Here is a 12,547-nt window from a genome sequence, read left to right as displayed (position 1 = left end):
CTAATTGTTCCGCAATTCCAGATAAACAAACCACAAGTTACCATTCCTGCACATGCTTATCTGCCTTTGAAAAGGTTAAAAAATGAAACATTTCATTAACCATGTTCAATAGGCACCTTGGCACATGGATGTATCAGAGAAGCTTCAAGACCACTTGACAAAACCAGAAAGTCCGCCTAAAATAGATTACTTGCTTTGTATACAGTACGAAGATTCCCTGTTGAAACCCTTGGAAGATTGCCTTTATTGAAATGAAATGTCCCACAACAGCTTACTGTTTTGGGCGTTACATTCAAAAACAGATTCTGCAGAAGGAAGAATATGACTGAATTATTTCAGATGTCAGCACCAGTACAATCTGAAGCAGAGAACTACTCACGTGGTTGTAATGGACCCGATAGATTATGTATAAGAAGCAAATTTGAGCCAGCATGAATTTTTTAATTATAAACAACGATATTTCCCACCCATGTCGACCAATTGGTCCTAACATAAATTGCTAAACCAAGCACCCTGGAAGCTAAATAAAATTGCTCAGAGATTACATTTCGAAAAGAAAAAAGACATAGGCATCTTGTGTAAGTTCATAGAGATGACAAGTCCCGTTCAAGAGAAGGCAAAATCTCTCAAAATATGACGTATAGCTGCAGGTTCTGAAAAATCAGGTGAGAGTCGAAGCTATCGCAATAGCATAGGCCCGCAAGAGAGACAAGGCTTGCTCAGTGACAGCCCTGTTACGAGCCTGTCTTGCCCACTCAGCAGCAAGACTTTCAGCTTTGCTCCCCTGTGCACCCTTCTCTAAAGCATCAGCTGCTTCAATAAGCTTTCCTTCGGCCAAAAACTGCTCAGCATGAGCAATGACGGACTCAATACCCTCAGAATGTAACCCATCTTCTTTGACCTGCAAAAGAGTAAATGAAGAACTTTCAATTATTAACCCACTAGATAATGTGTATGGCACCTGCCAATTTTTAGTTTCCTCACCTTCATAGCAGAAGCAAAGTGAGCCAAAGCATGAGTCAAAAGACCTCCACCGCCAGCTGGAATAAGTGCAAGCTCTCGCAATGTCCCCTTTAGGGATTCAAACTGCCTCACATTGCCCATGCAATGAAATATGGTCACGGGTAACATTAATTGATGGTGAGAAGAAACAGAAATTCATAATGGACTATTTACTGTCCAACTTTTAAACTGATGCAACAGCGAGAATAACAACGAATACTTCCTAGTATATTTTCTATACAAGTTTCTTAAAATGATGCATTTTCATTAGTTCCAATATATCATTTCCTACACTGCAAAAGAGTACAGATATGCAATAGCTCTAGTATATCTGCCACTAGAAACCAAGAAATATACAAGATGAGAGCAAGACAAATGGAATAGAAAATGTGCGAGAACACTGAAAAGTAGCTGTACCATCCATTGATTCATAAAAAACAAAAACAAAAAATACATGAAATATTCAAGAAGTGTTCAGGTCGTCTGATGTTCACTACACATAGAAGCCTAAAAACAACTGCAAAATGCATCCTACAATAGCATTGCTAACTAGGGAAGTCAGAAACTGAGAAACCACAATTTAAATAGACAAGATCAAAAATATATGAAACAACTCTATCCCCTAAAAGCTAAAACTCATGCATCTAGTAACAACAGCTATACTACAAACATTAATGTAGAATAAGAAATCTTATCATCAATCCTTATCCGTGATCAAGGATTTTTTTTTCTTCTGTGGTAATTAATCACTATTCTCTTGGCAGTTCAAAACTTGAGTTCCTGCTGTTCAGGAACCAACTTCAAAAGATTTAAACCTAAAAATTCCAATATAAAGGTTACCTCCAAATCAAGCCAACTTTTAAAGATGGAAAACTGCACCTCCTCATTAGATTCTTCTTCTTTATGAAAGAAATTAACATAAAAAGCCCTCTGAAGTGAAAGACGAAAAACCTATGTCGTTATTTAGAATTATTACAGGCCTTCTATCATCAACCAATGAAATAACTCTAGGATAAACATTTATTCACAATTACCAACATTGCAATTAAAAAAAATAAAAAACAATGCACACACATAGATTCCTATTACCTGTGCTTACTGTGTTAACTGTGATGGAATTAAAATGCTGCAATTCTATATGAAATTTCAATGATACAGTATGAGAGGCCAAATCAGCTAATTGCACTGTATGTATAATCAATATCACGCCTCTGCATCAATTGAAATGAAATATAGGAGCTACAAATGAATGGAAACATCTTTATCCAAATGAATGTAACATAATACATCCATAGTTCATCCTCGTTGATTTTTGTAACTATGGCCTGTCTTCATAATGTATGTTTGAGTCATTATGAATTTGTAAAGTATATCTTTAAATGCTAAGAGTCAAAAGAAAATTGTTTTGAGTCAAAGTCCTATTGCGATTTTCAAAAGAAAGAAATTTGAAATTTTGAAATTAAAGTTTTTGGCTCCAAAAATAGGGTTGGCCTCCTCCTAGTCAAGTCAGCCCCTCTGAAATTGTTCATGTCAGATTCATCCCAAAGACATGTCTATTTGGACTAAAGAAAAACTATATAAAGGAGCCAATTCATTCCTCCAAAATGCCATGAAGTAGCTCGCATCTTCTGTGGAAGTTTTGGATGGTCTGAGGCAAGCTTTTTCGTATGTTCTGAGACAGCTCTGAGGTAGTTTGAATCCTTAGAAAATGTAACTAGGTTTGGTCTCATAATGATCTTTGTACCTATATCATTGTATATTTTATGTAAAAAGAAAAAGAAAAAGAATTTTTATTATTATTATTTATAGATAAGCATGTTTTCATGCTTCTAGGTTTTCTTGAGTCAAAGAGTCAAAGACCTTCTTAGACCTAATTTAAAGAAAAAGTAAAAAATAAAAAATGTAATTTGGGTCAAAAACCCCTCTAGATGCCAAGTCAGCCTACCTGTCAAGTCGGCCCAGCCCCAAAAGGACATGTCTATTTGCACCCCTATGGACAGTATAAATAGAGGATGATTTGAGCTCATTTGACACACAATTCTCTGGATTGGCTTTTGAAATTCACAAGAGGGCCAAAGTCTGAAAAGGATTAAGGGTTTATGGAAGATCTGCCTCATCATATCTCTTGATGAAGATTTGTTGTTGGTCTCTTGCAGTCGATGGATTTACTGTGCAGGAGGGTTTGACTTGGCATCTAGAAAGCTGGTATTTTTCTTTGGCCATGGGTTTTGCATATCTCACTTTGATCTGATTCTATAAGAAAAGAATTTTTTGGGTTTTCCCCTTGGAGGGGTTTTGTCTTGGCTTGGAGTCTATATCTTGTGTTCTTTTGTCTTTTGTGATCTTCATGTTTTATATTATGGTAATTGTTTGATGAAAGAAGGAAAAACATAATAATAAAAATGCCAACAAACTCACAAGTAATTATCATGTAAAGAGAAATCTAATTTAACTGGTAAGCCTCCTGATTTCTCCACATGGTATAAGAGCTCAGGTTTGATTAAGGAGGCTTGAAGATCACTGTGTTGAAATTTAAATCAAAATATGAAGTATCCCGTGGCTTATCTCAGATTTGTTCTGTGGCATGATCTGTCTTACTGAGCTTGCATTAGAGTAATCTATAACACGCATCCTACAGTTCTGGGCTCGCTCTGATTATGACATCGCATCTAAGTAGACTGTGGCTTGAAAATGTACAGTGAGCAGTAATTCTGGCTTGCAACACATAATGGCTTGTATTAATGGTCGTATAGCATTTCAGTGATATCGAATTTATGTCCTGGCTTGTTCTGTGGGTTGTTATACATAATCTAAAGCATGGTGGCATGCATTTAAGAGATCCGCATTTCTCTGTGACAATAGGATCGGATGACCTCTCTGTGGATCGCTCTAAGTGGCTTCATATATATACAATGATTCTATAGACTTGTTTCGCTCTAAAAGGCTCACATTACAGTGGTATTCATCATTTTGTGTGGCTGTGATTGGCGTTGCTCTATACGCAACATGTACAGTGGCTCTCTATTACAGTGGTTTGGACTTCGAGAAATGATGATGATTGCATATGACAGATTTACAATATGGTGGCTCGTTGGTGATGGAATTAAATTTATGGAAGTTGTGAAGTTATGGTATGTTCTATGCTTATGACAGTTTACTTCTTTTTCTTATTATATTCCACAGATTAGCAATCACATGTACATAAAGTAAAGTGCAGATAGAACATTAAACGATCGACAGAAAACAAGCCAAGACAAGAGACACAAGATGTAGCAGCTAGCCAGGGACAAACCCCACAATGTGTGGGGAAACCCTTTGATCAAATCTTCTTTTATCTTCAATAATTCAGCAAAGAGAAATAGTACAATAAATCTGATTTATATCAACAGTAGCAAACCCTAAATCAACAGCATTAGCATTAGCAGCTTCATCATCAAACTAGGGCAGACGATATCTCACAAACCGACCGTCCGATCGGCATGATTCCACCACCAAAAGTTGCGGCTTCCAGAAGAGGTTCAGATGAACCTACAGCGCAGTTCAGATGAGGAGATCTTCTAGTCCACATAGGTCAAACTTTACTTCTGCAGTTGTGGCTTCAGTTTCAGCAGCTTCCTTCAAACTAGGGCAGTCGATATCTTGCAAACCATTCGTCGGATTGACTTGATTCCACCACCAAAAGTTGTGGCTTTCAGAGGAGATCTAGATGGACCTACAGCGCAATTCTAAGGAGGAGATCTGATGGTCAATGCTGGTCAAACTTTGGATCTGCAATTGCAGATTCAGGTTCAACAGCTTCTGGCTTCACATGTGTGAGAGAGAGACCCTTTTCTGTGCAGTAGAGAAAAGACCCTTTTCTGTGCAGTAGAGAGAGAGAAATGTGATGAGATGAGTGAGTCCAAATGAGGAAAAGTCCTCCTGTATTTATACACAACGTTGGTGTTTGAATAGATGCGACTGTTGGGCTTTTAAGCCTACATGAGTTGTAGGTCGGCTTGATAATAATTTCATAATCAAAATAAGTTCATATCTCCATGAATACTGATTGGAATCGGATGATCTTTATATCAATCCTACACCTCTCGATGAGAGGAATCTAATAAAAATATTATCAGCCATGAATAAGATGATCCACATGAAGTTTTGCCCTGGTTACCCATTTTAACACTCCCTCTCAACTAGGGAGAACTTCATCTGGAATTTGTCTATCGCTCGTTACTATTCATCCATCAAATGCACTGCCCTGTACAGCCTAACCCTTGCCCTGCTTTGCTCTATTCTACCTGTTCTGCTTTGTCTTGTTCTGCCCTGTACAGCGTGACCCTTGCCCTGCTTTGCTCTATTCTACCTGTTCTGCTTTGTCTTGTTCTACCTTGTACTGATCTGTACTGTTCTGCTCTATTCTGCTCTACTCTTGCATTGTTCTGTTTTTCTCTGCTTTTGTCCGAATTATGAAGAAGAAGAAATGATCGAGGATGTATCATACTGACTAAAAGTCAGTCTCAGAGTATGTACCACTGGTCGCAGACCAGTCTCAACCAACCTAAAGTCAGCGTCATAGTGAGTACAACTGCACTGGTCCCATACCAGTATCATCCTCCACTAACTCAAAGTCAGTCTCAAAGTGCGTACCACTGGTCTTAGACTGTCTCAACCGACCCGAAGTCAGCTTCATAGTAAGTACCACTCCTACCACTGGTCCTAGACTAGTATCGCAGTCTCAGAGAGTGTACCACTGTTCCCAGACCAGTCTCAACTGACCCGAAGTCAGCATCATAGTATGTACCATTCTCACTGGTCCGAGACCAATACTGCACTGACACGAAGTCAGTCTCAGAGTATGCAACACTAGTCCCAGATCAGTTTCAACCGACCCGAAGTCAGTGTCATAGTATGGTACAACTCCTACCACTGGTCCCAGACCAGTATTATTGATCCCAGAACAATGGAGGTCATCCTAGCATAGGGGTACGGTAGATACAACGATGCGTCCATCGGTACTACTATGGTCCCTAACATCATTTCCCTGCTCATTGATCAGATGAGAGGTACTTCCCATGAGTCCCAGACTGCATGGTTAGGATGCCTCGACAGGAGAACTAATCAATTCTATCTTCACAAGAGAACACATCAAGCCTGCTACAATCGGCATGGAGAACACATCAATCCAGGCCACCATGGAGAACACATCAATCCAGGCCACCATGGAGAACACATCAATCTAGGCCTCACAGGAGAACACATCAATCCTGCTACAATCACCATGGAGAACACATTAATCCAGGCCTCATAGAAGAACACATCAATCCTACTACAATCGCCATGGAGAACACATCGATTCATGCCTCACAGGAGAACACATCAATCCTGCTACAATCGCCATGGATAACACATCAATCCAGGCCTCACAGGAGAACTAATCATCCTGCTACACAAGAGAGCAAATCACCCTGTTCCACAAGAGAGCGAATCATCTTGTCTCGCAAGAGAGCGAATCATCTTGTTCCAATGTGCACCAATAGGAGGGGGTGAGTCACCCTGTGGTCTTATGTTGCTCTAGTAAGAACCGCAAGCCCTTAGAGCTTCCAGAGCTCAATGTATGCAACATGCAGGACCCTTGTACAAGGGATTCTTGATGACTCCAAGTCGTTTGGGAAAATCACAGATTAGATCTTTCCTCTGAGCTTCGACAAGGTGTATCGGCTTGTACATCATCTTAATGCGATGGAGCCTCCTTGCTCATAGACTTACCATATCCCAGATGATGTCTATCTGCTAGAGCAATCGACGAATACGCGATTCCTCAATAATCGAATCCCACCTTTGGTTGTTACAGAGAATCACAGTGGTATGTGTCCAAACAGGTCACTGAAGAGCTTCCCTAACCAGGCAGCGTCATACGAGTTCATACTCGTAGATATGTATCCGGTCTCGGCGGTGCTTATGGCAACCGACTTTTGCTTCCTGCTCATCCACTATATCGAAGCAAAATCCAAATAGAAACAACACTAAAAGTGCTCCAATGATCCTCCACACTACCTGCGTAATCAGCATTCGAATAATCATGCAGTTTCATATTTCCGACAGTGTATCTCAATCCATGAGAGATTGCTTCCTGAAGACACCTCAGAAGATTCTTGGTACCAATCTAGTGAGGCTCAACCAAATATGAGCTCATAATGCTAACTGCAAAACATATGTTCGGACGGAGGTTCACCAAGAACATCAACGCGAATGAGTTTTTGAAACTCAGAGGCATTTCCCAAATCTGGTCCGAAATCACTACCATATAACTTCTTAAAGTTAAGATCCTTGAGGTAGTCACAAGCTTGCAGTCCACCATACCAAATCTTTTCAGAATCTTCACCACATATTTTCCTTGAGAGAGGAAAATTTCCCTTGGCTTCTGCCACACTTCAAGTCCTTGGTTCTTCATTTCAAATTCAGAAGCCAACTCCCTCTTACATTTGTGAATGAGAGGGTATGCACCTGTTAGAAAGAGGTCATCCACGTATAGCACTAGTCTGAGAGGTTTGTCATCTTCAACCTTAAAGTAAAGGTTAGGATCAGCTTCACTCCTAGTGAATCCCAGCTTCATCAATTAGCTATCGATCCTCTCATACCATGCTCGGGGTGCTTGCTTCAGCCCATAGAGAGCCTTCTTCAAGCTACATATATGAGATTTTCAATCATAAATCTCAAATCCTTCAGGTTGCTCCACATAGACCTCTTCTTTGATCGAACCGTGCAAGAACGCGATCTATCCATCTGATGTAGGTTCCATCCTTGTGAAGCCACAAGGGCTATGATCAAACGAATGGTCGTATATCTGGCAACAGGTGCAAATATCATAGTCTATACCTTCCTTCTGGGAGAAATCACGAGCAACAAAACGAGCCTTATACTTTTCCGTACTTCCATCTGCTGCATGCTTTATCTTGTAAAGCCATTTTGAAGTAACAATTGTCTTGTCCGGGGTCGAGAACTACTTTCCAGACATCATTTTATAATAGAATCATATTCTATGGTCATAGCATCCTTCAATACTTGATGCTTGACGACATCTGAGAATGATGAAGGCTCATTTTGTATGATTGTGCTCATGATGGTCAAGTATCCCTGATACCTATTAGGTTTCTTACTTTGACGAAAGGTTCCTCAGGGTGCAGCATGTCCTTCAGCATCATCAAGTATCCCCCTAAGCCATGAAGGCCTCTTCCTAAAAGAGGAAGGCTCATGTGAATGAGGATCAATCGAATCCATCGGTTCTTCTACATTAGGGATTGATTCATCATCCTTTTCTTTTGGTTCCCTGGTGTCGGCTTCTAGAGAGCTCCTCAAAGTCAGAAGATTGTCCACCTTGCTAAGAGCCATATCTTCGTCAAAGGTGACATCATGACTAATCACGACTTCCCTTTGACCGGCTACATAGATTCTATAGCCTTTAGTATTTTCACCATAGCCCACGAAAATTCCTTTCTTTCCAGATGCACCCAATTTATTTCTTTTCTCTTTTAGCACATGAAAATATACAGGGCTTCCAAAAAAAAAAATGAGAAACATCAGGTTTCTTACCGGTGAACATTTCTTCAGGAGTCTTGGAACCCAATGCTTGATGAGAGCACCGATTTTGTACATATACAGCGGTGTTTGTAGTTTCAGCCCATAGAAACTTCGAAAGTCTTTAATCATGTAGCATGGCCCGGATAGCTTCCACAATCGTACGGTTCTTCCTTCCCACCACACCATTCTGCTCAGGAGTATGTGGTGTAGTAGTCTCCCTCTTAATGCCAACGTCAGATATGCCTAAGTGAACCAACTGTAATATATCGGAAGTGTTTCTTTGGCTTGAGGGGAATGGTCCCCTTTTGAGCTTTCCTTCGGCACATCCTAGACATACACCTTCTTTCTCTACTCGGTCGGGCATCCTTATCACCATTTGTCTTACACCGAGTAGAGCTTTATAATGAAGGGGGGCAAACCTTCGATGCCAAAGTTCAGACTAAAGAGATGTGTCATAAGACATGACACCTAGCGAACTTCCATCGACCTGATATAATGAATCAACACTAAACCCAAGAGTATAAGGCATTTTTAACATTATTTTTCCATATACGTACCTTGCCATTGTTGAAGGTTACCTTGTAGCCTTTGTCTTCCATTGCCGAGATGGACACTAGGTTCTTTTTTTTTAGGTCAGGTTCATTTAATACATCCTGAAATTTCTAGCCTTCTTGAATGGTTGTCCTCTACCTCGATTCCCAACTCTCCTCTTACCTTTGCTATTGAATTTGTCATTCCTTTGATTGCCATCAAAGGGAATTTGATCATCGTCTCAATGTGAGTCCTTTCTATCAGGGCACTCCCTTGCATAGTGATCGGCTTTATCGCAAATGTAACATCGTCATTTTCTTCCACCTTTAGGTCCAGCCTTTCCTGTTGAAATTTGGTACCGAAGGTCAGGTGGTTCCCTAAGGTTTTGATCTTTGGCCTAGGGAAAAGTGTCCAAAAGAATTTAATTTTTCTCCTAAAGTGACTTTATAATTTTTATAAAGTTAAATCTAATTTAAAAGTGACTTTAAGTGATAAAGTTACTAAAGTATAATTTTAAAGTGACTTTAATAAAGTCAATGTAAAATTAAAAAGGAAAAGTGACTTTGGAAATAAATGACTAAGTGGGTCTTTATTAAAGTGAGATGAATTAAAAAATAAAAAGTGAGATTTAAATGAGCATTTAATCTCAGCCCTAGATCTCAATCTATTTCAGCCATTGGATTTAGGGATCACCCAAAAGTCACTTGGCTCACCTAAAAGTCATTTGGAGTTAGATTAAAGGAGGAAAAGGTCATTCATTCTTTCATGAGCAGATTGAGAGAAAGAGAGCAAGAGAGATTTCTGAACAGGGAGGAGAAGGAGACAGCAGCTTGGCACACATTCCAAGGCAGCAGTTGGGCAAATTTGTACAGCTGATTCAGCACACAGTGAAAGGCAGATTTTGGCACGATTTTCTAAAAATCCGTACAGCTGGTTTGCATAGAAATCGAGGAGCAGTTTGCTATTTTTTTCTGGAAGCAAATCGAGGTTCGTATTAACGCATTTAATGCAGGTCGTATAGCAGCATTTAATGCTGAAAGTGGGAACGAAAATCGAGGAGGCCGTACAGCATTTATTGCTATCCTGTTTGCTGTAATTTCCAGTTTGTTGTGAGGCACGGAAAAAAAGATAAGTTGTAAATTTGCTTGCTGAATATTTCTCACTCTAAAAAGGCAATTTTCAGAAATAAAGAAGAGCTCTCAAACTGGTTTTCCCCAAGAGTTGTAGGGGGTTTTTCCAAGGTCACATTAACCAAAAATCACTGTGTTCAAATGTGTTAAATCACTGTTTGTATCTGCTGATATTTTTTATTTCTTCATTTTCCAACATTCTGTAAAATTTCCAAAATTTGTGTTTTCAGCAAAAATTTATTTTTCCAATTGTTAAATGTATGGATATGGAAAAGGGCATTTAACTATATGGGAGAAATAAGGTGAAAATGAAAACCGGGGTGGGAAAAGTGAAAATTTCTACATGGTATCAGAGCTGGAGTGCTGAAGTGCAGTTTGGTACAGCAAGGAGGAAAATTACAGCCTGCTAATTTTTCACTCAGAAAATTCCAACAAGCTGATTTTTCACAAACAGCAGTTTTATCTTTACTACAGCAGTGTTGTTTTTTTTGAGTTTTAGGACAGCAGGATGTCATTGGGATTGAGGGTGGAGGATAGGTTGGATGGGCATACAAACTACAGCGTTTGGAAGGAGAGAATGCAAAGTATCTTTGAGGAGGCAGAAGTCTGGGATATCATGGTGCATACTACACAGAACCCTGTTGTTGTGCCTACTAATGCTACTCAATTGGCGGAGTCAAAGAACATTGCATTCCTCATGTGAGAGGAAAGAGAAATGCCCATGAGATGTGGACAGCATTGTCCAATCTCTACCAGAGTACCAATGAAAACCGGAAAATGGTCCTGAAGGAGAAGCTGAAGAACATTAAGATGGGTAATGATAGTGCAACTGAATATCTCACAAAGATTACTAATGTGAGAGATGAGTTGGCAGCAGTTGGAGAGGACATTCCACCCACTTAGTTGGTGCGGATTGGTGCGGATTGCAGTGAATGGCCTCCCTCGTTCATGGTTGAGCTTTGCTGATGGGCTTTGTGCACGTGAGACCCTTCCCACATGGGAGAGGTTTTGGAATGATTGCATTCAAACAAAGATCAGGAAAGGTCAGCTTGGGGCAGCCAAGCCAGTTGAGCAGGATGAGGATGTAGCACTGTCAGCAGGAGGCAAGAAAGGCAAAGGGAAGAAGCAGGGTTCCACAAGCAATGGTGGGGGCAAAGGCAAAGGTAAAGGTAAACAGGGTAACACACAGAAGGACTATTCCAAGGTGAAGTGTTGGAATTGTCAAAAGATGGGACACTATGCAGTTGTGTGTCTAGAGAAGAAGAAGAAGAAGAAGGAGAAGAACCAGAGCGTGGCAGCTTCAGCAGAAGTTGAGGACTTTGCAGTTCGTTTTGACCAGGAGTTTGGGTTCACTGCATATGAGTCCTCTAGTGCAGGATCACATTCCACATAGGTTCAGAAGGAGCATGCTTTTCCCTCGATTAGCGGAGCATCTTCAGGTATCTGGTATGTGGACAGTGGGGCTTCACGTCACATGACAGGAGTCCGGGAGTACCTCGCTTCAGCAGAAGTTGAGGACTTTGCAGTTCGTTTTGACCAGGAGTTTGAGTTCACTGCATATGAGTCCTCTAGTGCAGGATGACATGCCACACAGGTTCAGAAGGAGCATGCTTTTCCCTCGATTAGCGGAGCATCTTCAGGTATCTGGTATGTGGACAGTGGGGCTTCACGTCACATGACAGGGGTCCTTGTCAGAGCTTTCAAAAAGTGGCACTGATATAGAGGTAGTACTCAGTGATGACAGAGTTGTTAGAGCAATCGGTGTGGGGACTCTGACATTTCAGAGGGAGTCCAAACCTCCCTTGAAGGTGTCAGATGTTCTTTATGTGCCAGGGATGAGAAAGAACCTCATATCCATCTCAAATTTGGGGGACAGAGGATATGAGATACTGTTCAAGGGAGGACAGGTGTTGATGTATCCCAGGGGCACTCCAGCTGATTCAGCTAGAGTGATAGGTGTACGCCATGCAAAGGTGTACAAGTTTGCATTCCAGTCCCTTGTGGCATTGAATAGTAGTACCGACAGCAGAGCTAGCAGTTCTGAGCTGTGTGAGATTTGGCACCACAGGATGGGACGTATGTATCATGGAGCCTTGAGGACCTTGCGGGAGATCACTACTGGTGTGCCAGATTTCAGTACTGATCACTTTGATACTTGCAAAGGATGTGCGATGGGCAAGTTTGCCAAATCCCCTTTTCCCAGCAGTGACAGCAAAGCGACTGGGATACTTGATTTGATTCATTCTGATGTGAGCAGTCGGATGTCTCATGTTTCCTTGAGTGGATATGAGTACTATGTTTTATTCATTGATGATCACTCC

General features: G+C 40.7%; 1 protein-coding gene across 1 annotated transcript in view; it reads right to left on the bottom strand.

The window, feature by feature from the left end:
- Window positions 1-220: 220 nt before the first annotated feature.
- LOC149214099 (uncharacterized) overlaps window positions 221-12,547 on the bottom strand; it is a 231,856-nt gene continuing 219,529 nt past the window's right edge. Inside the window, exons 10-11 of the mRNA XM_089392186.1 lie at window positions 985-1,086; window positions 221-901 (exon numbers count right to left, since the gene is read on the bottom strand). Coding sequence (XP_089248312.1) covers window positions 662-901; window positions 985-1,086 — 342 coding nt within the window. The 3' untranslated portion in view covers window positions 221-661. The remainder of the gene's footprint in view (window positions 902-984; window positions 1,087-12,547) is intronic.

Source organism: Pinus tabuliformis, chromosome 1_1 (assembly GCF_031772625.1).
Source record: "Pinus tabuliformis cultivar Carrire ecotype Pingquan chromosome 1_1, CPIR1, whole genome shotgun sequence".
NCBI lineage: Eukaryota > Viridiplantae > Streptophyta > Pinopsida > Pinales > Pinaceae > Pinus > Pinus tabuliformis.
This window is presented reverse-complemented; position numbering and strand designations above follow the sequence as displayed.